The sequence below is a fragment of the Anser anser genome (assembly GCF_964211835.1).
Source record: "Anser anser genome assembly, chromosome: 2".
NCBI classification, from domain to species: domain Eukaryota; kingdom Metazoa; phylum Chordata; class Aves; order Anseriformes; family Anatidae; genus Anser; species Anser anser.
Genome location: NC_139721.1, coordinates 139136949 through 139161867, shown reverse-complemented (window position 1 = coordinate 139161867; position 24919 = coordinate 139136949). Strand labels below are relative to the sequence as shown.

The following is a 24919-nucleotide window of genomic DNA, read 5'->3' as shown; positions in this document are numbered from 1 at the left end:
TCTCTGTGCTCAGGAAAAGTGGAATAACTAGGCGGTTACAGCTTTGCCATGATGGTTGGTTTCTTACATTGTGAGACGTACTCAGGCCAGTCTCTCACTCTTTCAAACCATTTCATTCACGGCTCTCTTCTCAGCTGTGATGTTCCCTGCCATGACAGGGGTGGCTTCTATCCCCTTACCTGTATGAATGTGTAAGTTAAGAGCAGTCTTGTGCCAAGTGCTCTTCTTAATGTAATTTAATAGCATTTGCAAATAACATGTTAATAAGCAAGAAAATAACTATTCTACAGACCTTATTGCATAGAAAAATATTTTACTTTATCCACAGACTAGACTAAGCAGTGACAAATTACAAAGTTTAGACTGCACAGGACATACAATAAGCATAAACCTTTCCTCTAGCTTGGTGTCACACTCTTTTGTAATTCTTTAAAGAGGACTGTATATGCAAGACAGTTTATAAAATATGCACATTGACACTTTCTCCATTGCTTAATGTATAAAAATATATTGGGTTTCCATTACATTAACTATTAAAAAGGGGAATTATTGGAAAAGATGTGCCTCTACAAAAATACCACACTGGTTCAGACTTACAAGCTTACCTGAGAGAACAAAGATTTTGACTCAAGACACAAAAGTATTCACATGTGGTGGGAAAAAGGCAACTTTGTAGGCTGGAAGAAAGGAAAGCAAAAGGGAACTTGTGGGAACTGATACAAATATGAGTTTAGCAATGATTAAACACTTTACACAGAAAAAGAAAAAAGTTGAACCACACCGATGGATTTGTCTAAGCATCTACAATATATGCTGTGCTTTTGTGCTCCTTCATTTTGATGTTGCCTTGCTGAGGTATCTTCATTTTCTCCCCTTTTGGGCTAAAATGGGTTGGTGAAAGCAGACCCTGTAAGATTATGAAAGAAAGGCAGTTATTTTCCATGCAATACAGATAGGAATGCTAGGATTAAATGATCTCCATGTTCAGTCTACAAACCTAAAACATTTGACTGGGTAATCAGAAAAAAAAATCTATTGCAGAGGAGGAAGAAAACCAATAGATCTTAGTAGATCAATAGTTAATAAGACATTAGGCCAATCACCTATATGATCTCAGTTTGGACTCATCTGAGACCAGGATGACCACTTTGGTAATTCACAGTGCCCATGAGCTCACATTATATGTCAACAGTTGCAATGGGAAGAACAGGGATCAAGTGGTCAGAGGTTTGCACTTCTCACAGAGGGATGATTCCCCAAAGTTGAGACCGAAGTCCAAATACTAGGAAACTTTCAGTATTATGATGCCATTTATACACACACAGTGATAAACAGAGCATGCAGCATCCATTTACACACATTTCCACATGCCTTTTTCTCATTATTTGCACTTTGTTAAACACAGAAATTTAGTACCCTAACTACTTTTAACTCATTTTAACTTTTAATTCTTTATCATGATAGTAGCTATTGTTGAAAGACTCAAATACATTTGACAAGCAGAGACAAAAAATGGAAAAGATTTTGTTGTATTGTCTAAACAATCAGAGATAGAACAACGATTCGGTTTAATATCAGTACATAACAGACTAACATCCTATCCTACAGTTACCTTCTGAAGTTCTATGTGAGTATGTAGAAGAATATTTGGGAGATATTAGCTGTCTTCTGCCCATTCCATGGGATCTTGAGAGCACACAGTCTACATACATATCCCAGAAGTTCTGGGCTAAATCATTGAAAAGTTCATTGTGCTTGGGCTTGGGGGATTCCTTCAGGAACATCATGAAGTCCCAGAGAGCAATGACCGTGTCTGCTACCTTGAGTTTTTTCATTTCCACCAGCCCATGGGATGACACCTCCCAGCACTGGTGGTCAATCTGACCCAGGCTTGATGGAGTTTCTTTCTGAAAGTCCAGATTGGCACAAACCAATTTCAGTATCAACACGCAGCCGAGCTGAAGATACCACCTTCTTTTCCATACAAATTCCATACTCCAAGAAGATACCTGAAAGAAAAAGTATAAAATCACAGTGATTCTGCCATCATGTGATTCAGTCTCACATAATTTAGAAGGATATGCCAAGAGATTATTTATGCTTTGTGGTTCTGCATAGTACTTAATTCTTAGAGAACAATGTTTCTTTTCAAACCATGGAAGAGATACCAGAGTGTTATTTATAATTTTAGAGTTACAAATAACCAGTCTTTCATGGAACAGCCCAAATCAGAAAGGTGATAATGAAGGGAGAGTAAACCAGACCGTTATACTGGATGGGGTGAGCACAGACAATATGCTGAACTCACTCAGTAACTGTTGCAAGAATCGAAACAAGCAAATTCCTTTCTCGCTTATGTTAGAAAATTAAGCAAACTTCTGGCACAATTATTGGCAGCATATATGTAAAATGCTGAAACTATCCAGAGAATCAGAGATGTAAAGAGTAATTACACAGGAGGCATAATGAGAACTTCAAATGCTCCAGAATATGTAGTCATTATTATACATGCATTCCCTCTGGGAATACTGCTGTTTTCCTGTGATGTAATTCTATAAGCTTGGAGCAGGTTTAAACAGAACATCACTAAAACATCTGATAATTTTTTCTCAGTCCTTTCTATCAAGATAAAAGTGCAGTGGAAGAGAAGAGTAAACAAAAAGGGGGGGAAATGGAGAAAAAAAAAAAAAAAGCTAGAAAAAGGAGAACACACAGGAAAAAGTATGAAGAAAAAGGTGACAGCCAAGACTGGGAGACAGTACTCCTTACTTCAGTGTCCTAAATCAATCCTGTGTCCAACAGTTGATACCACACTCATTCTCACAATTTGCAATCCCCTTGACAAGTCAGGATGTAAGATACAAACCACAAAGTGATGTGATGTTTTTGTGCAGATACAAGGCAATGTTTCAGGCAGCTGTGCAAATTTTATTTTTTATTGGGGGTCAGAATTCCAGCAGCACTCTTCCACTCAGGATTCCTTTGGGCACTGGCAGTAAGAAAAGTTAGTCTTTGATGTTTTCAGAGTGATAACACCCTGACATCCTCTCTGCAACTCCTAGTAATGCAGTTAGATAAGATAATCCACAGATAACACGACGTATATGTGAACTGTCAAAAAGCATACAGCGTTCAGATGGCACCATGGAGTTCAGTCATACCCAATTTTGCATGGCTTCAGGGTACTGGGGTGGTTTTTAGTTTGAGCACGCCATTACACCACTGCAGCCACCTGAGGTCCCTAAAGTCATGTACTCTCTTGGCCATAACAGCTAGCTCACCTTCAGAGCCTGAGGGAATGAGGTGCACAGATACTGACCAGCCTAACTCCTCTCTAAAACTTCACTTGCAAGCTACACGTCAGCAGGCAGTACAGTTATCCTGAGAGCTTATGAACATGCAATAAAGTTTCTCAAGTTTGCTCTTCCTTGGGATGTTAGAAAGCTGGCTGCTGTAAGCAAGCAGTGATGGGAGTGCCTCTTTTCTCACTTCCACTTCATGAGGTATCAGAAGCAAGAGGAAGCACACTAGTAATTCAGCTACAAAGTAAGAAAATAGCAGCCAGGGTGCCACCAAAATGTTGGGCTGATTTGATGCTTTAATCCAGCCAAGATCTAAAATGATGAGGGTGCATCTGAACACCTCAGGCAGGAGCGGAGACCACAACAAGCCTCACAGACTCCCCATGAGCTACTCCTACTATTCAGTGCAGAACAGAAGAGGTTCACAAAGGCAATAACTAAAGAGCCGTAGTGGAAGTCGTACTTACAGCGCTTTTGTGGTGAGAAGAGGAACGCTAGCCCTGAAACAACGGCGATCAGCCACTTGGAGAAAAAGCAAGCGCTCCCCGACCGGGCTGCAAGCACTGGCGGCGGGGACGGCGGCGACGCTGGCAGAGCAGCGGCGGCAGCGTGAAGTCAGGTCAGCGGGAAGGCGGCAGCAGCTCGGGCTGTGACAGCCCCACCTCTTTCTGCAGCAGCCGCCGAGTGCCAGCCGAGCCCCCGGCTCCTGGGGAGAGGGCACGCGTGCGGCTGAGGGAGCGCGGCCAGGGCACGGGGCTGCTGGGGACACAGACACCACAGCCAGCGCATCTTTCACCAGGCCGGTAATGCGAATGCTCTCCTCATTTTATCAACCCCGTCTGCAATCCCGTCCGCCCACCAGAGACCCTCGCCTGGGTTGCCAGCATCCCCGGAGGGGTTTCTGAAGCTGTTCTATTTCACTTGGCAGCAGCCCCTCCGGGCCGCCAGAGCCAGCACCAGCACCACGCGCTGCAGTTGGTGTCCCACGTGTGCCAGCCAGGATGTCGGAGCAGATGTTGAGGCATAAGACTGAAAAAAAAAAAAAAAAAAGAGAAACAGATTCTTGATCCAGCTGCTGTGGATTTTTCACGTGTCTATATGTTGTGTTTTACCCCAGCCAGACCCAGTACACTACATACAATAATTTCCACATTCTGCTAAAAAAATTAAGTTAAAAACAACATTTTAATTGACAGGGGTGTCAGGGAGCCCAGGGCATTACAATCTATAAAAGCCCTTGGGATCCTCTGAAGGAAGATGATCTGTTAGTGCAAAGTCTGCTCCCAAGGGCAAATGTTTTTCCATAAGTTTGCAGTTCTGTTTCTCCCTCGGTCCTGGTACTTCTTGGATAGCTCAGGCAATGCCACACTCAGGTAGCTGTTTTTCTGGCCCCAGTTCTTGATATCTAACCCAGAGACAGACATAATTCAGGACAGGTTGCTCAAAATTGAATTGCACAAGGAGGAGGGTTAGTACAGCTACCTTGTCTTACACAATTGATACTTAGATTTCTATACACAGATTTTTCTGACAAACTTTTCAGCACATATATTCCAATTCCCTCTCAGATCACAAAGGAAAATGATCTGGGTCCTATTCTAAAAGGTAGATTATTTGTTAGAGAACACCTCATACACTGCAAGCACGCTTTCTAAACTCTCCAAGGACACATTCTCTTTCAAGGAAAGTCACCAGCCTTTCACCTGCAAAGGCACGTGAGTTTATTCAAAGTTTGTCAGAGCAAAACCATCAGCAGCCAACATCATTAAACTCCAAGCATTTTCACAAATACACTCCAGTTCCATGATTTTTCTAACCTGCAGTGGTTAGGTGTAGATTACAACTCAGCATGTAGCTGCCTCTCTTCCTGTCATAAGTTCCTATGGCTGGGGAAAAGCAACAAAACCAGCTATGAAAAATGGCAATGCTACCGATCATTTTTATAAGCCCCCCTTAAGAATTGAAAAGCTGCAATGAGGTCACCCTGGAGCCTTCTCTTCTTCAGGCTGAACAGCCCCAGCTCTCCTCAGGAGAGGTGCTCCAGCCCTCTGATCAACTTCATGGCCCTCCTCTAGACCCACTCTAACAGCTCCACGTCCTTCTTGCACTGGGGGCCAGCAAATGGCGACATTCACAATAACTAGCTCTCTTTGGGAAACCTTTCTAGCTTAGCAATGTAAACTCTGTTTCAATATCCTTTCCAGGATGATCTACACAGATCTACACAACTATTGATCTACTACACAGCAGTATAGAAGAAAACATCTGGAAGACTGCAATACAGTTAGCTTACACCAGATCTCCTTGCACCATTGGAAGAAGTTAAAGCTGTATTAGATGTAATTGCTCCCCCAAGCTCTAAAGCAGCATTAATAACCAAGGAGATTAAAGTACCGTGCTGGTTGTGCAAGGAACCTACCTTTAAGGAAACTCAAAATAGCTTTCAGTATTCAGTTTTCAAATTAAGAAAAGCTTTTCCTCTTTGTACTTGCTTTATGCAATATCAAATTTATCAGCACAATCCTTCTTGCAGTGAAACAGCCAAAATCTGAACGAGAGTGTAAAAATTTTAAGGCAGTAACATTTGAACAGCATGTAAAGAAGCAGGTAGGTGCATAGCTTCTCAGCCACTGCAACAATTCCTTCGTGTCATTTAATTCCCACTTTAAAGACGTAGGTGTGCAAGCACTGGCATAAACATAGCGACTCTCTTCTGCTTCCAACTGCCATCGATGACAGTCTACCATCCCTTCTCTCCATCATGCAGAGTTATTTTTATCACTCTTCTCTTACTTTTCCTAATCTAGTTAGTGAATTCACCAATTTTTGGTCTTAGTATGTCTACAGAAGACCTACTAAAGTAATCAAAATGCAAAGGAACAAATTTTTCTTAGGAAAATCTTTTCAAATAAGAAATGGAGTTCACTTGTTCAAGTCCCTTCTCATCAATAATATTCTCTTAAGAATCTATTTATGCAAAAGTTCTTTGATAATACCTAAAAATTCACCTCTTCAAAATGGTTCTGAAGGCTACTTTCATATTTCATTTCCCTTTGTGTTATCATTTATAGTTGACAGTCAAGCACTGAAGGATTACCAAGTAAGGGAGAATGCCACCAGGCACAGGGTGAACCCTTGGATTTAAACTGACAGGGATCAAAATTATTGGCAACTGATAATTCTGAAGGATGTTCCGTGAACTTTGTAGGATGCAACTAAAAAAGCACGACGATGAAACACATTGATCCCATTTACTAGGTAAGCATTGTTACTACAGTTACTATTTCAGAATAGGTAAGGTCAAAGAAAGTCAATTTGTGACTTTCTTCATAAATCTGACATGCTTAAAAGCTACATAAAGGCTTGGATTTTAGGGAAAGCCTTTAAAATAGAAGACCCTGTCTGCGCGCTTAAGAAAGCAGATTTTTTTTAAGTTGGTGACTAAATATAAGTGAGATTTTTGAGGAGAATTTTGTTGTATTCACCATTCTTCAGGGGTTCAGGAAGATGCAGTGAACACCAAGTGTAAAGCCACAGACACCAGCACAGCGTTTCGCACAGTAAGTTTTATGAGGCAGGAGAAGACAAAGGTAACTCTTTCCATAATTTTGAGCTTTTTAATTGATAACCAAACTTATGCAAAACAAATGTTTCCTTCAAAATTCTTCCAGCATCGATGGTTTTCTGTAGCACAAGTTTTGAAGAGCTGTACTTCAGCTCAGTCTCACTATTGCAGTTGAGGGATCTCCATCTAGTGGCACTTTATTGTAGTGAAGAGTCTATGCTTGACAGTGGTCAAAACTCTTCCTTTAAAAAAAATAATTAAATACAACTGTAAAAGCATTACAACATTTTTTTGGAGCATCTGGACTTTGGATATGCTGGTATAGGTATTTCGTGCCACCCCTATGTCAGCTTTGCAGCATTGTAAGGAAGCATTGTATACATAGTCATAAAGGCAAGGAAAGAAAACTGACCTGTATTTTTTTTTACCTATTTCAACTCTACTTGAAAATAAAGCTATGTTGCTACAGACTTCTCAGTTATTTTTAAAAATATTTCCATTGGTGTTAGTTCTTTTCTTGACTGAGAAAAAATGCACATAAAGTCCACATTTCAAAAACTGCTGCTGGAAGCTTTAAAATGCTTGTGGAAAGAGAATTGATGGTTTCTTGTTGTTAATGTTGATGACAATGTTCACTACCTAGCGATTTTTGTCAGGAGAGGAAAGAAACAGAGTGGTACAACTGTGATTTGATGTACCTTTGTGATTTTCAAGGTATGATATACAATATTTGAAGTATACAGCAAGAACAGAAAGAGCAGAAAACCAAGCCTTATTTAGCATGGAACTCACAATATGTATTGACTATGCATAAATCAGTTTGGAGAGTTTTAAAAGGCTAGCCTCTGTGACTACACACCTGCACGCTCTTACGTAAACAGGACTCACTGAAGATAAAGAATTGAGTCACCCTCCGCATCGCTGATTAGCAGCATCTGAAGGAAAGGAATAACAAAGTGATGTTCCCTGATCAGGAGTGACAGTGCTCACGGCCCTGATACTTCAGTTCAAGTACAGCACGGCCACTGTGTGATTAAACAGCCAACGCAAATCAAAGGAAAAAGATGATAGAGTCAGCGCTGCCTTGGCAAAACAGAGTGTCTCTTCTGGTGAACAAACACATTTTTTGAAGTGAAGTACTGAGAAAATCAACCGTCTAAACATCCTAAAACTTTAGGTTTTTAAATGATTGCAGCGTAGTTTCAGTAATTCCTAGCATCTTGTATGTGTGCTCATGTAGTTAGTGGTACAGAAGGTTCCAGAAAATGCACAGCGGCACATTTCAAAGGAAATGTTACCTAACTTCCTGCTGGTAGGAGCTTGTTGGTATGGGCTTGCTCAGTGTGGTAATAAATCCAGAGTCAATGTCAGTGGATTTAATACCTTCAATTCACAACACACATAGGAGACCAGTTTTTCCTTTTTTCTCTTTTCTGAGGTTGAGCTGTTAATTGATTACATGCAGTTGAATTAACATTAATTAGCAGCCTTGATAGTATCCCTGGACTAGTCTACACGTTAGCCTGTTGTTGGGTTTGATCTCCTGCTGGGTGTTAGGGAAGCTCAGCACATTGAATATAGGGCTCTACTAAGTCAGCGAGCTACAAACTGAGCTCATTTCCATATTAAGAACCTTAAATCTGGACAAAATGTTCTGCTCTTTTTACGATGCCTTTGCATGGTAACATGGAACAGAAAGGTCCTCCTGAATCATATTTCCTGACACTACAGAGAGCTCTGTTGTACAACCACCTCACAGATTTACCAAGTGCCATATCAAAAACAGGTATATTTTTGTTCCCACTACTTCCATGAAAAAGCTGTTTCAGAATCTGATTGTCGTAATGACTAGAAACATTATTCTAATTTCCTGACTAAATTTATCAATGAATAGTTCATATCTGTTTGTTCTTCTATCAACATTGCCCTGCAAATTAAATGGTTTTCATCCTTCGTGTTTACTTTCCTGATGTATTTATAGAGAGCACTCCTACCTCCTCTCTGGTTTTATTGAAGTAAACAGGCTGAGCCAAATCTGTTCGCATGAAATGCTCTCAGTTTCTCTGGCGACCCACCTAATCTCTCTGCTTCAATTCAACCTCAGCTCAACTATAGAGCAATTAGAAACTTTCACAATACCCCAAATGACATTTCACCCAAGTCTTAAACAATGACACTGATACCTCCCTACTTTAAATGAAAATACATCTCCTGAGGTATTTTCTGGACTTTTGATGATTCCTACGCATGTGTCATCACCAGATTTCAACAGTATGTTCTTATTAACCTTATCAGGACTCCTAGAAAAACTATGAAATATCCTAAAACCAACCCTTAAAGACTGACATCTTCCTTTTCAACCTTACTTGTGGCTATCTCACTTCACCATCTCTTTCCAAATCTCTGTATACTCATTCATTCCTTCCCAGGTGCTACTATATCAAATGCTTTATGGAAGGTTTTTGTTTGTTTGTTTGTTTGTTTGTTTGTTTGTTTTCTGGAGGTACATCTCTCTGGCAAATCTGAACTTCCCTAAAGTTTTTGCATGTGACTGAGACCAGATATACAGGTCTGTGGTTGGGCATATCATTTGTCTTCTTTTCAAAGGTAAGCAATCACAGCCCAGGTTCAGCTCACCTGACTTCAAAGACAAGAGAGAGATGGGGATCTACAGGGAGACATTCACAATGTGACTTCTCTCTGCAGATGCCTCTCTCCACCAAGTTACAGAGGCAGTCTAAGCCAACAAGCCACCCAACTAGGATCCCTCAGACAAATGCCTTGAGTAGGAGGCTGGGCCCACATTTCCTATTTTCTAGAGATCTTGTAACATTCTTAATATATCTGTTGAAAAAAAATTGCTACTAGATTTTATGTGTCAACTGTTTCAGAATTTCAGATGTTGTCTTCACAAAACCATAACAGGGAGTTTTGCATTTGTTGCTGCTGTAGTAATTTCTGTTCTGCCACTCACGCTGTCCACCTTGCTTTTGTCCACGTGATGAAACTATTTCGATGGTCAGGACAGACATACTTTGAATTTGGGGAATTTAACTGAATCTCACTAGGATACAGTCACATCTTTTCCCACTTTCGCATTTATATCACTGAAAAGTTTTCTGCTCTTAAAATTCCATTACTATATGAGGCAAGTACATCCACTAAGTAGAAATTTGGAGTAATTTTAGCTGAAACAGAATATGTAGTTGATTAGTAAAAACAACAGGAAATGGCAGAAAAAGCAGGTCAGAAATAATCAACTAAGCAAAAAGCTTTTGAATTTATTTGTTCCATACATGTGGGTGGAAAGAAAGGAAATATAAAAGTGACAAAGGCCTTCTAAAAATAAAGCTAAAAAAAAAAATCAGCATTGAATATAACACTTCAAAACAAAAAAAAAAGGCATTTCATACTGTAGTATCTTGTAAAATTTTACTCATTTGAAGTATTATTTTATTCATTCACCAAAATCATCAAAAGCCGTCAGGTCCAATCCACCACGCTTATTCTGCACTCTTTTCTGACTGACCCAGTTGCAAAACAAACTTTTTTTTTTTTGTCATAGAGAAGTGTGGGCCAGCTGAAAAGTACATGATTAGGAGTTCAGATTTTTTATTCATTCTTTGCTAATTTCATTCAAAACCAAACTTTTTCCTAATTTATTTCTAAGATTTTTGCAATTTAGAGATTCCTTTACCCCAATTAACTAAGGACTATATGGAACTATACATGGGTAGGCTTTTTTAAATAGAGGTAACTCTTATTTTGTACAAAATAAAGCAAAATTGTAATAGACTTAAAGTCCAAACAATAATACACAGAAGGATAAAGAGATGTAGCTACTATTTTGCATATATTTTGTAAATCCTTTCCAAATCATGTCCTAGGCCAGGAAGCAACTAAGACAAGTTCTTAAAATGGCACTGGACAACACCCCCTTGTTAGGACACATCCTGAGTTTTGATTAAATGTTCTGTTGGGCTATTTAGCATGGATATGGCAGTCTTTTGTAAATTATTATTATTATGTAACAGGTAAAATAAGGTTGAACTTAGTTTAAGTATTAAATTACTGGAAATAATACTGACTGTCCTCAGGTAGCTTATGACTGTGGTTGCGAGTGTACGGCCTAGTGGAAAGGCTGTAAGAAGGAATGAGAGTATTTACTTTTTCATGAAAATTTATAAAATTTATTAAATTTTATTATATATATATATATATAAAAATACACACTGAAAAGATGCTCATGCTATCTGAAAACTACCTATCTCTGGAAAAAAAGACTTGTGAAACCATGTAGTCACGATCACGGTAATATATTTCCTGAAAACTAATCTCAGTGAAAAGCCAGGTCTTGATTTCTCGGAGTTCCTTGCAGGTTAGCAGCACGTTCAGGAGGCTTTAAAAGCCAAAACCAGCAGCAGGTTTTCTCCCTGGCTGGCATACAGCTGCCAAGGAAAGCGCAGACACTGCGGATTTTGCCAAGAAAACGTGCAGCGCTGCCAGCCGGGACCTCGTTCCAGCCTCCAGAGGGGCCTCAGGCGCCCCTGCCCCTGCCTCGGCCCGGAACGTGAGCGGCTGACGGGGCTGAAGGCAGGTACCGACCCCGGCCACACCGCCCCCCCGCCCCGGCGGGCCATGGCCGCCGCCCCCCGCCGGCCCTGAGGGCGCTGAGTGCCGCGCATGCGGGCCGAGCCCCGCCTCAGCGCTCATGGCGGCGGGCGGCAGCGGGGTGCGCTGGGCCCTGCGGGGCCGCTGAGCCGCCCGCCCTGTGCGCGGCCCGGCCGGAGCGCAGCATGGTGCGGGGCAGCGGGGCGGCGCTGCGGAGGGTTAGTGCGGGCAGACATTAGGCAGGGAGCGGGCTGGCGGGGTGGACGGACGGACGGACCCGTGCAGGGCGGACGGACACTGGCTGCCCTCCCCTGGCCCTGCCCTGGCCCCCGGCCGCCGTCCCTGTGAGGCGCCCTCCGCGTCCTGTCCCCCTCCCTCAGACCGGTGTTGTTGCCAGGGATGAAGTACTAAACCTTTCCCTTACTATAAACCGTCTGGAAGGGTTGCCTGGCTGTTTTCTGCGCTTTATTTTATTGCCAGAGCTTGCAGTGAAAAGTTCTACCTCAGGCGTTTCAGCCCCGCTGTACCTCATGACTAAAACGAAAGATAAACAAAGCGTAATGCTGATGAGAAATGTGTTTCCTTGTCAGTATGGCAACTTTATTGATGATCTGCGGCTCTACGTGAGAGGAGGAACTGGTGGCATGGGCTACCCTCGTCTGGGCGGGGAAGGAGGGAGAGGCGGCGATGTCTATTTTGTTGCCCAAGAAAGAACAACCTTAAAGAGCGTTAAGAACCGGTATCCCCAGAAGCGAATTGTAGCTGGAACAGGAGCCAACAGCAGGTCAGAATCTGCTTGGTGAAAGCTGTTATATTCATTTTTTTCTGGAGAGCAAAATGCCAGCTTAGCTTACTCTGCATGGTTTAATTTCTCCCAGTGTTAGAGCGCTAAAAGGGGAAAAAGGGGAAGATTGTGAAGTTCACGTGCCACCAGGGATTTCAATTCTGGATGACGATGGGAAGCAGATTGGTAAGAACTTTTTCTTTGTTTTAACATATCCGAATAGGTGCTGTCATATTTATTGATTGCATCCATCAGACTTCTAAATGTACCGATGTTTTAAGATTGCACATCTTCCCAAAATATTTTGTTTTCCTTTTCATGTACAAACAAATAGACAAAAATTACACTGCAGAAGTTGTTGGACAAGCAAGACCCCTTCCAGAAATCAGCAGTAGTTAGTTTGTTTTACTGTGTGCAACAGAAAGGAAATTGGTGTTGCAACAAGCCTTTTACTTTGGAAGCCATTGTGATCTTCCATAGGACCACTAATGACCTTACGTAAGTCATGTGTCCTTAAGCTCAATTAAGTGTCCCCCTGACTTGCTTGAATTGTGATACGGCTTAAAAAAATACAGATTCTTGCTGAATTACCTAAAACAATTTTAAAAAATAGTATTTATTAATAACCACCACATCTCTTTTGGTACAGCATTCTTGAAATAGCGCTCTGAAAGTGTACAGAAAATTTGCTCTTCATTGAAGATAAATTGGGTTTAAGTGGGAGATCACAACTGAACTATTGCAGGGGATTATGTGTTTTCACTAGTGAATTTATTTTCAGGAGAAGTTAATGCAGCAGGAGAGAGATTCCTAGCAGCTCGTGGAGGTCTTGGAGGCTCTTTGGCCACAAACTTCTTGCCTTGCAAAGGTCAGAAGCGAATTCTTCATCTTGATTTGAAACTGATAGCTGATGTTGGCTTAGTTGGGTAAGTACTGCAGTTCTGTATTGTAGTTTGAGAACTGACCTTAGAAAATTGAATACTAAATCTGAAAAGTGATTTCAAAGAAATTCTAGAGGTAGAGTTTGGTAAAAATAAGAGCTTAAAACCATTTAAAATTAATTGTAGAATTTAGAAAATGTGGGTTGTGCTTTTGTGGGTAAAGGACTTAATGAATCATGGCCATTGGTTTAACACGTGTGAATTTAGCAATTGCAGTGATTATCAAGATGTTACTAGCTAATATTTACAAAGTAAGTAGGAGGTGCAAAACAAAGCTGAACACAGTGTCCATACTGCACCTTCCATGTTTTGGTACTGGCACCAGTGGATCCTTTCAGTAGTAGTCTTAGAGAATTTCAAAGGCTACGTAACCTACTCTCTCAGATGAACACCATGGAATGTGGGAAGGAGCTAGAGCGATAGGATTTGCATTTCTTTTGCATTCCTGCTTTTCAATCTTGCTGCTTATGAACAACACAGATAAACATATTTATTTGGAGAAAGCTTTTAACAAACAGTTGTGGAAATGTTGGTCTGCTTAGCTTCTACCAATATTTTCCCCTATGTTCCCTATTCATAAAAAGTGTAAAGTGAGAAAAGTAGTTCTAGGTTGAAATAATCTTGATTGATATATACACTTACAGAATGGAAACTTGATTTTTCTTTTTTTTACTTACTATAAATAATTTAATTCTGTTATTAATAGAGCTATCACCTATAGTTAAATAATTTTTCAAGTGGTCTTCAGTGACTACATGATACAGATTTTTTTTTCTTGTTTCAGAGTTTGTGAGAAGTAAAAGACTTATATGACACTGGTACTTCTTTAATCCTACGCTTTGGCTTGTATTTTAGTTGGCGGTTTCCCTTTAAAAAGCATAAAAAGAATCATCAGTTAATTTGAGGAGAATTTTGAGTATGAATCAACCTCTGATAGTTTGTGATTGTACTTTGATCTCTTTGAGTTCATTATTTTTACTTCAGTAGATATGCAAGTGGTTTGTTATTAGATCAGGTCAAAGAAAAGGTAGACTTGAGAAAGGGCTATCAAGTTTGGGTACAGGTTGTGATGGATAGTGTAGGCTGCAATTTAAACTTCAAAGAAGATATTGTGCCTCAGTGGAAACAAAACAGTAGCTTGAGGAGATGACCACGGTAACCTTCAGGTTATCTTTAAGGCACCTTTTGACATCAGAGAGCATTACAACTACCCTTAATAATTTCACTGTTATAACACGATTCATTATGTCTTTCTTTTTGAAGAAAGCTCCTTAATGTAATATTAGTCTTGTTTTTCATTAGCTCACATTCTTATTAGCTGTCCTTGTTAACAGGTTATGATTGTGTGTATTCAAGCGAAGAGTATATAGTTTTTTTGTATGATGCATTCTGAGTGACACATGCCTTTGTGACCAGTAATCAGTTGCCTGTGGACAGTTGTTTTTGATCCCTGTTGCAATGAAACACTGTGATGAGTAACCGTGAATTCGAGTGGAACACAAGTCTTGTGTGGTCTCCTGTATGGAACAGATGGCTATAAGTAAAGACTATAGTCTATATCCTGACTACAGCATTAGCTTAATGTTTGACAGGGATCAAGGCTATTATATCTTTTACAGCTCATATTAATCTTTAAAATAAGCATGGCCAAATAGAGCAGGCCATTCCCAGGACCGCATCCAGGTGGCTTTTCAAGTTCCCCAAGGAGGGAGACCCCACAGCCTCTCTGGGAAACTTGTACCAGTGCTTGGTCACCCTCACAGTAAAGAAGTGCTTCCTGGTGTTCAGACAGAACCTTCTGTGCTTCAGTTTGTGCCCACTGCCTCTCATTCTGTCATTGGTCATCACTGAAAAGAGCCTGGCCCTGTCTTCTTTGCATCCCCCCTTCAGGAATTTGTACGCATTGATAGGATACCCCACTGAGCCTTCTCTTCTCTGAGCTAAAGAGTCATGATTTCAGGATAGCTCATACAAGTCTGTTGCCTTAAAAACATACACAAACACATCTCACCTGCCTGCAGCCCTTGGAAGCATTGTTAAATGTATAAAAATAATTCGGATTTGATTTTCCAAAAAAAAAAGTAATGATCTGTTTCAAAAAGAAAAGTGTGTAAATGAGTCTGCATAAATGAGTCTATAGCATTGAGTCTAAGGTAATACAGCATATTTGATGATAAAATATACAGGAATCACATATATGGTTATTCACTGTACAAATGCTGACTTTCCTTCTAGGTTTCCAAATGCAGGAAAATCATCCTTGCTAAGCAAGATTTCTCATGCCAAACCTGAGATTGCAAATTATGCATGTAAGTTCACACTTTTATTTTAGTGCTGTAATATTTAATGAGAGCAAGAATTCTTTCTTCTGGCTTGATTTACAGGTTTATAATAAAGAATAGGGGATAACCTTGTTGTGTACTAATTATGTTACACAGATTATTAATTAGAAGAAATAAAAGGAAATGGCAAATTCCCTCTACAACCTCACTTTTTTTCCCATGTTCACCCTCATAGTGCTTGAAACTGCTGGTACAGGGTCTATTTAGCATTTACTTTAGTATCAGCACATTTTATTTCTTCTGGGACTCTCCACGGTGTGCAGTATCCTCACTCAGCTGAATATGCACCGTTGTGTCCCTTTGCATAAGCATCTTGTGTGCTTTGGAAATAGCTGCCACCTGTTCTTGTAACAGTAAGATTTTGGTTTTGAATCTGTCCACTAAAAATGCTATTTTTATTAGTGTTGTATCAGTAAATAAGGATTAGCCATCTGAGCATTCTTTAATTGAAAAACAGCCTAATTTGTGCTGCAGCTGCCAGTATTTTGCCTAGGTTATTTGCCCAGAGTTTTACCTGTGAAGAGTTGTTGTCCTCACCTGCTGTCTCTTCAGATGCTGTGTGTTAAATAAATACATGTTGGAATCTACAGTAAGGTCCAGTAATCCCATTGGGGATTTCATGCATGACAAGAGGTCACCAGCCAGATAGCCATCACAGTGAGCTTATTGAGAAAACTTGGAGGCTAGTCAAAATTATTTAATTAAGCAGATAATAACTTGCAAAACAAGCTGCCAGAGAGAAGAATAATGCTTTTAAATGACTACAGTGGTTTCACAGATGGAGGCCGCAGATGTTTGCCCTCCTTCCCTTTCTTCTAGACTTTAGTCCCAGATTTACTGATGAAAACACCAAGTCTTTGCATCATCATCAATTCTGCACCTAGTGGTAAAATGCAACAAAACAAAACTGATCTTTGTGATCTCCATTATCGTGGCTGTCTCCATCACTTCTGTTTTAATGTCAGTCTTGAGCAAGCTCTGTAATAGCTACCATTAAAAATAGTATTTTCCTTTTTTTCTGACAGTGAGCAAAGGGATAGGCTGCCTGTCCTAAAATAATCTTGAGGTTTCTGATAACTAGGATAGTAGAAATATTATATAGGTAGAAATATAAAGAAATGATAACCACACAGTGTTGAAGGAGGCATTCATCAGCCTTCTGAGTGGAACCAAAAGCAGATGACTGGGGAGGAGTACAAGAACGTAGCAAACACACTGGATGCTTCCCTTACGTGGGCTTACATTTGAGATTCAGGGTGTTCCTGAGCCATCCACGATTTTTATGTGTTTAGTAATCTTCTTTGCCATACCCCTCTCTCATTTCCCCCTTCTCAAAGGAAGAGTGTAAGGGAGAAAATATGGGGGGGAGGCTTACAGGTTGAGATAAGGATAATTTAAATAAGGGGGGAAAAAAGAAGAAGTAAAAAAAAGCAAAGTCAGTGCAGAGGCAAAGAGAGAAACAATTATTCTTTACTTCCCATCAGCAAGCAATGTTCAGCCACGTCTTGGGAAGCAGGGCCTCAGTAGGTGTAGTGGTTGTTCAGGAGGACAGATGGTTTTATAACGAGAGCCTCCTCTTCTCTTTCATCTTTCCCAGCTCTTACTGCTGATGTGACACCATATGGTATGGAATATCCCTTTAGTTGGTTTAGGTTAGCTGCCCCGGTGGTGTTGCCTCCTTACCTCTTGCCTTCCCACAGCCTGCTGGGTTTAGGGGAGGTTGGATACAGTCCTGATGCTGTGCCAGCACTGCTCAGCAACAGATATCAGGTGTGATATCAGGGCTGTTCCAGCTACCAGTGCAGAGCACAGCACTGTGTGGGACAGGGAAGTTCACTCCAACCCAGTACATGCCCATAAATAACTGTTCTGAGTAGTCATGCATCTTGTGGCAAGGGTTCCCTAGCTGTAACTGTGGTGTTTTGAAGACCACCCCCATCTTTTTGTGTGTGTGTTCTGAGTTTGATGCCACGCTTTCTAGTGGTGGCCCCTAATGTTTATACTGGAAGAGTACAAGAATCCCAAGTACTGATAACTCCCACTGACCTTCTTTTGCCACTCCTGATTCTGTACAGCCTTTTAATGTTTTTCTTCACGTTGAAGAGTCCTAGCTCACTTTGCCTTTCCTTATTTGGTAGCTGTTCCATATTCTGGATAATCCTTTTGAGTCCAAGAATTTCTGACTCTTCTACTCCCTTTTTGGGATGAGGGGATCAGTACTGCACGCGATATCAAGATTTGGCAAATCCTTTGGTTTATAGAGTAGTATAATTTTATTCTCTCTTATTTTTTCTTTATTCCTTTTCAGTAATTCTTAACATTCCATTTACATTATTTTTCTGCTACTGAATACTTGTTTTATGTAAATATGAAGCGAGAAAATTCTGCAACATTTAAATATTTTCTAGCATTAACATTTTTTGAAAATGTTAACAACATTTTTCTTCCCCTCTTCTTTTTCTTCTCTTGTCATAGTTACCACAATACAGCCTGAACTAGGAAAGATCATGTATGCAGATTATAAACAGGTTAGTATGAAAGTTCATTCTGGTTGGTTTTTAAAATGGTATATAGTGGTTATGTATGTTGCTTAACATCATTCCAAAAAGAAATGGAAGATTAACTTGTAGGGGTTTTTTGTATGTGTATATATAACGCATACATGTATAGTACAATTACATGAATTTAGTGGAATCTGTGGAGAAAAGACTATTTTATCCCGTAGTAAAAGAGTATCTTATATAATCTGACAACAATAAAGCTGTCTTATGTAAAGTTGAGCTGATTTCGTGTCACTTTAATAAATGGCTTCTCATTTTCCCATCTCTCTTCTGTTTCTAATCCTGCTTTATAATATTGATTAAAATAATTGTTTCAAAGACTAACTTGTTATTCTTATTTAGAAGAAGCACATGTTGTGCAAGTTGGCTGTACTGAGAGCTCTGGAATGAATTCTCAGAATGAATTTTAAGAAGGGGCAAATTTGTCTAGCAGGTGCAGATCCATAGTAGTGAATGAAAAGGAAAATAGTTGCTATAACTTACTGTTCTGGCTTTCTGGGTTGGCTGCTCTGACTTCATTTTTATTTAGTTTTCCGTTTAAAGAAAAAAAGAAGTTAGAGTGATTGTCTGAACAGCCAGAATAGCGCAGTACCTGAGGGGTGAGGTGCCTGGGTCCAGTTCCTTTTGTAGTGCTGGAGCTCCAGTCTTCTGGAGCTACAAACCACCTTACGTACTGTGAACCCAGTTCCTCCCAGCTTCCTCAGTTAATGTTGTCAAATAATTCTGGGGTGCCTGGAATCCTTTTTACAGTATCCCCTGGTAGGAAAAACAATGCTAAACGAGAGTCCTACTAGTATTGTGGTACAGAATTGGACCCCTGGTTCATGTAAGGCTAAAGCAAACATTTTGATTCTTCAAGCTTGAAACTTTGATGTGTTTTTAAGTGTATGACACAGGCAGTGCTGGGCTCATCGCTTCAAAGATAAAAGGCAAATGCATAAAAGGGTTTCACATGAGTTAACCAGAAAAGCATACCCCTCAGATATGAAAAGGCAGAAAACACTTTTCCCCTTCTGAATCCTCTAAGATTATTCCTTTTGTAGCTGATAGTCAAAACCTTTATTTATCTACCTTTAACAAAATCGTGTGTTAAAGGAAGTAAATTTAATTTGCCAGGCTCTTAAAAATATGCAGGATTTCAGGCGATCTGTACAAGTTAAGACAAACTGGCCTGTGGAATATATGAAGTGTAGCTTTCTCAGCAATTTGGGTTCTTCCCTTTGAACTGGACAGTTCACTGCAGAGATGCATACATCTAAGGGAAACTTCCTGTATATTCATTTTAGCTGCTAGTTAAAGGTAACCTATCCTCAAAAACTGTGCTGCAAATAACAGGATTGTTCTTAGTCTGAAAAACTACCTGCCAAGAGTCAGAACTTTTGCTCTTACTGCTGTATTGTATTCCAGGAGGAGAACTGCTCACACTCCTGGCTTGCTTTTCTGCAGCCCATTTGATGTCATTTTCAATGACCTTTACTTCTTGGGTGATTCCGCATTTCATAATTTTTACACAACAGTGCTGGGTGCTATATAAGAACTGTCTGGACAACATACCCCTCTTCTAAAATCAAGGGAGCTGCTGATTGTGATCACAGTGAGCAGCTGTGAGTAAGAGGAAATAGTTCAGCTCTCAGTATTGCAACTGCTGAAAACAAGATGTGAGCAATTATGAGCAATAATTGAGGTGACTGTCGTGTCATTCACGAGAGGCTGGTTCATTGTATCTTTTTTTGTCCCTGCAGAACACTGAAGTTTTTCAAGAAATGCATAGCACTGCAGTTATTTTAGTACATTATAAAGAAAAAAATAAATGCTAGTTATGTGTTGCCATCTGAGTCACTATCTTCTCCTTGCAAAAAGACCTTGTTATCCAACGACACAGAAGTGGAGGATCTGAGCACTAGGCTGGGGTTCAGGTCCTACCACAAGATCATGGAAGTTGGCAGATGCTTTCACATATTTTACCAGAATATCTGAACCAAATGCTGTTTGAGAGAATCTGAATTTCTTTGTGCTCTATAAAAATATTCTTTGAAAGACAAGTCAGGAAAAGAGTGGTGATGCCAGTACAGCACCAGAATGCATCACACCAGAAAGCGGATCTTTCTGTTCCAGCTCTGTAGTTATCGACTGCCGAGTCTACAGTTCACCCAGCTCTCTCTCATGTCCCTGTAGATCAAAAATTCTGAAGCAAGGACTGAAATATTTAGGAAAATGGTTAAAATGTGACAGAAAGGGGAGTGAAACTCACTCATAGCAGAAAGCCCACTTCAACAGTATGTTGCTTGCTGGCTTTGGGCCCTGCTTAATTGAATCCAGTTGCTGTCTAAATGGGTATCAGATAGTTTTGAAGCCCCTGCTTTTGCCTTTTACTTCACTCTGTCTTAGCTTTCTGTGAGTTACTGAGTAGATGTGGAATTTAGTATTATGCTCTTTTTCAGTCTTTCTTCTTTGCAACTGCACACACCCTTTCCAACCAGCAGAGAAAGTGACAGCAATCCTGTCCATTTTGGCTGCTCTAGCTGGGCTCTGGTTGGCAGCTAATAAACTAATCAAAATCTCATTTCAGCTGAAGAGCAGAAGAGAAATTCTTGGAGCTTCTCATGCCCATAGGGGCAATGTTTAGTGGGATTGCATTTGAAATAATGATTCTCTGTAGCCACAAGGAACAAACTTCATTTTCTTTTCCTCTGACAGTTTGAATGGTATACAGACTTGATAGCCTAGTTTCCCACGTTCTAGAGTCTGTTTTATTCTCAGGTAATAGGTAACTTTTGCAAGATCTTTGCAGAGGAGTTATTACCCTCTATTTCAGACAGCTGCAAATAAATAGATGGGGGAACATGAGGAGCACAGTGCCTTTGTAATAGTAGCATTTTGTTTAAATCTGCTTCTGATGATAGGTTCTAAATTAAAACAGCCCGTGCATACTGCCAGAGAACTGGTTCTCTACGCTGTTCCAAGGAGTACGCTGTTGTAACAGGGGCCTCTCAAATTAGATTTTCCTCACGTTCCTGTGTCTGGATTCTTTTCTTTATATAAAATCGTAATAGACGTTAATAGTTTAAAATTACTGGTTTTGCTTATTGGAAATCTTCTGTTTGAAACCTTTGTTTTCCTAGATACTGGTAGCTGATCTCCCCGGACTGATCGAAGGTGCACATGCAAACAGAGGGATGGGGCACAAATTTCTCAAACACGTAGAAAGAACCAAACATCTTCTCTTAGTTGTAAGTTGAATAAAATTTACAGCTCATTGAAATCAAAGGCAGTGCAGTAAATGCATCTTAATTGCAGTGTAGTTGGAGTTTAGGAAATTGTTTGTAATTTGCATGTTTTTTAATAAATACAGCTATAATACTGTTTTTAGAATGGAAAGTTCAGACAAATGTCTGATGATAAATCCTTAAACAGAATTTATGACTAAAAGTTGCCAGTTAATTTAGAACAGGGATGTGTTGCAAGCATAATTAATGCTGATTGGTAACTTTTTTTCTAAAACTCCTCTCCCCGCCTCCCAAAGATCTTCTTAAAAAAGAGGTTTAAAAGTCAGAGCTTTCAGAAGCACACTGTCAGAACCAAACGGTTTGGGCTTCTAGTGTCTGTTGTTTTCTTTTGGTGTATAGTGTATGGTTGCCCTCTGTTATTTGGCCAGGAATGAGGACATGTCCGTGGACGTTGCTCTGCAAAGTAGTTGATGGAAGGTATAACATAATTTCAAAAACAAAAAGCTCCTTTTTTGGTAACTTTTTCAGGTGGATATTTCTGGGTTTCAGCTGTCTACCAAGACTCGGTTCAGAACAGCATTTGAAACCATATTGCTTCTAACAAAGGTAACTTCTCAACTTCCTAATTGTCAGTTGTAGTTGTGTGTTGAGCCAAGAAAGAGGCTCAGTTTTGATCAAGAAGTTCCAAATCTTAATGTGTTTTCTGGATTTACAGTACAGGGGCCAATTAACAAGTTTAGCATTCTTTGAAATTACAAAATCTTTGTTTAAATCATGCAGATGAAACTGCATTACTTTGAGCATAGCAGCTCCTTCATTTATCTGTGCAGCAACTGGGATATTTCTCATGGTCAAGTGAAGGTGAAAAGATACAATTTTTTCAGTTTTCAAGTTTTGTAGCCTTTTAGGAAGTAGAAATACATGGGTGTAGTTAGATCCCTGGCTCAATGCCCTTGCTACATAGCCTAATAGAGATGAAACAGGCCCCAGTTTTGCAGAAATTTCAGTGTTTCCATATCTTACCGTTTCTTCTGATTAAAATAATACAATTTACCTAATTTCAAGTTCAGCAGCTTTTCTCTGTAGCTCTACAACTTTAGATGATGAATCTTCTGAGTTTCAGATTGTTGCTGAGTTTATTTTTAGCTGAGTCATGCTTGTGATTTTTCTGGTATAAACCGTTGTCCACTAAAATGCTTAAGAATTAGAAAATTCTCCAAAGAATTTCCTTAAGCTTTGTAGATGTGAACTGTTTTTCTTCTGTCAGACTGCTTTGATACATCAACCTTGAGCTCCTGAATAAATCTCAGAGCTCTAGGCACAGAGACTCTCTAGACAAACAAAGAGAGAGTGGATGTAAAATTGAAGAAGCACTTTTTAAACTACAAATACTTACTAAGGTGTATTTACTCGTCTTCTAAGGAACTGGAGCAGTACAAAGAGGAACTTCTGACAAAGCCTGCACTTCTTGCCATTAATAAAATGGATTTGCCTTGTGCAAAAGATAACTTGAATGAGCTTCTGAAACAACTACAGAATCCTCAAGGTAAATTAAATTTCAGCAATTAACTTTGACAAAAGTACTAAAAAGACGTAATTTGGGTAACTTTGCATTGGCAAGCTGTTGTTAGAATCTAAATTGAACTCAGTTTTTAAATGTATTCTTTGTGTGCATCTTGAGTGCTCTGGCCTCACTGTTGGGGAGGTATTTTAATAAAACAGAGGAATCCTGGAATACCTTGCCCAGCTGTTATATGGGAGGGTAAACTTCCAGTTTAGGTATCTTGAATAACAATAGCATCCTTTGAAAGTGCCCTTATAGACACCAAGGTATATACGATTTATGGCTTAATGACTTTGGAAAATGCCCTTGAAGATGCTGGGCAGTCCTATGTAGGTATGCTTCAATTTTGCTGTTAAACTGGGGTGAATTTCTTTATATTTCTTGGAGTGTATAACAACCAGGAAACCTTAAAAACATTCACCTTGCATATTCTACAATGTGGAATTTCTTTGTACACATCTTAAAGTAAGGATATAGACTCATGTTTTGATAGCTTAAGCATAGCATGATACAAGTGCTATGTTAGTGCGTATCTTCTAAGACTTCAGATATTCTTTAAAGACGAGTTAAGAAACAATACTTCTGTAATAATTCTAGTTATGCTTTTCTATTGTAATTGATGAAAGTCTATTTTTTAAAATAAATGGGCTTAGGTGGGCTTTTATGGGCTTTGCAGTGATGTGCTCTATGGGCTTTTACTGACTCTTTCAATGTGATGTTTCAGACGCCTTACACTTACTACAGGAAGAAGTGGTTCCTGAGAATACACTCAAATTCAGAGATATAATCCCTATATCTACGTATACTGGAGAAGGAATCGAGGAACTAAAAGCATGTGTAAGAAAATCACTAGATGAGGAAGCAGAGCAGGAGAACGCAGAATATCGGAAAAAGAAACTATTACTTTTACAAACTTCAGGAGAACAAAAGCACAGAGGCTAGCATTCTTGGCTAGACCCAATGCATTTTAATATATTTTTGTATGTTCATGAGCCCATTGCTACGTAGACCTTTTTATTTTGTTCCTTCTACCGTCACTGCCCAGTTCTCTGCTCTCCTCCATTGCCTTAATTCCTTTTGGCGCTTGGGTAAAGCGGAATGCAGGAAAAGAACAGTTTTTCAGATTTATGTTGGCTACTGACTCAACAAAGTAGAGAACAAAGTACGTGCATCTCAAAGCATTGCTTAACAACTGATGAACCCCAAAATATTGTTTGCTAAATGAGATGGAAAGAAGAACTTAAAGCCGTCAGAGGTAGCAAAGGAGCAACTTGAAGCACTTGCGTCTTTTGCTGTGGATGTCAAAAGTACCCAGGGGATGGGGTACTGCTGGAGAAATTTTGCAGGGTTCAGTGCTTCACAGGTGAACGAGTTCCGCTGCTTGGAGGGATCTCAGATGGTGGGTTTTTGTTGTTGTTATTTGTAAAGTTCTAAAGGAAAACACAAATAAATGGTCGTGAGGAAGTGACTTGTGGGAGCATGAAAAAGCAAGGCTGATGCCTGTTTTTTTTCTTTTTTTTTCTGCACACGTGCTAATGCCTGCTGTAATCCTCTTGATTGTGTAAATCCTGATTCCACATTCCCAAACCTACTTTGGCAGTTGTGCCTTCTGTGGAGACGTGGATGTATGTTCAGCTCTGAGGAAGAAAATTAGTGGTTTTTGACAGAGCTGTACAGGTTGGGGAAATGTTCCAATTTCTGTATTACAAACAGGCACATTTACCCTTCACTTAAGAAATCAGAAGTCTGTTGGTGAAAAGGGTGTTTTCTACTTCAAAGCTATTCTGATTGCAAAAGAAATTAAGGCAAAAATCGAAGGGTTCCCAACTTGATCCCATAGTGTATGCCTACCACTCGAACCGTCTCTGTACATTTTGTTAAAAGCAATCACTGGGAAGAATGTTATCATTACGCATAAACTAATTATTTTATCATTAGTGTTAGTTTAGGGTTATTTCCCCGTTTTAGGATTATTTACAGCGTTCCGCTGAATCGGGGACGGCGTCGGGGCCTGAGGTGAGG

The 24919-nt window shown here is 39.9% G+C and overlaps 1 protein-coding gene across 3 annotated transcripts; it reads left to right on the top strand.

Moving 5' to 3' along the window:
- The first annotated feature begins 11323 nt into the window (after positions 1–11323).
- GTPBP10 (GTP binding protein 10) lies at positions 11324–24365 on the top strand. 3 transcript variants are annotated; one of them, XM_083823585.1, is made up of 10 exons: positions 11324–11464; positions 12069–12262; positions 12357–12448; positions 13044–13188; positions 15439–15512; positions 18021–18073; positions 21229–21336; positions 21862–21939; positions 22756–22879; positions 23622–24365. In XM_083823585.1, exons 2-10 carry the CDS (start codon positions 12123–12125, stop codon positions 23837–23839), a joined length of 1032 nt encoding a protein of 343 aa, XP_083679711.1. In that variant the 5' UTR covers positions 11324–11464; positions 12069–12122; the 3' UTR covers positions 23840–24365. The 3 variants fall into 3 exon arrangements, with proteins under 3 accessions (XP_083679711.1, XP_083679709.1, XP_083679710.1); XM_083823583.1 differs by lacking the exon at positions 11324–11464 and adding an exon at positions 11538–11696; XM_083823584.1 differs by lacking the exon at positions 11324–11464 and adding an exon at positions 11564–11666.
- The last annotated feature ends 554 nt before the right edge of the window (positions 24366–24919 follow it).

What these genes read in the sequence shown, in the direction of transcription:
- GTPBP10 (XM_083823583.1), top strand. Translation starts at nt 11,664, where the DNA reads ATGGTGCGGGGCAGCGGGGCGGCGCTGCGGAGG. An exon ending in GCGGGGCGGCGCTGCGGAGG is followed by an intron (nt 11,697 to 12,068) that starts GTTAGTGCGGGC and finishes TTTCCTTGTCAG; the next exon opens with TATGGCAACTTTATTGATGA. An exon ending in TGACGATGGGAAGCAGATTG is followed by an intron (nt 12,449 to 13,043) that starts GTAAGAACTTTT and finishes ATTTATTTTCAG; the next exon opens with GAGAAGTTAATGCAGCAGGA.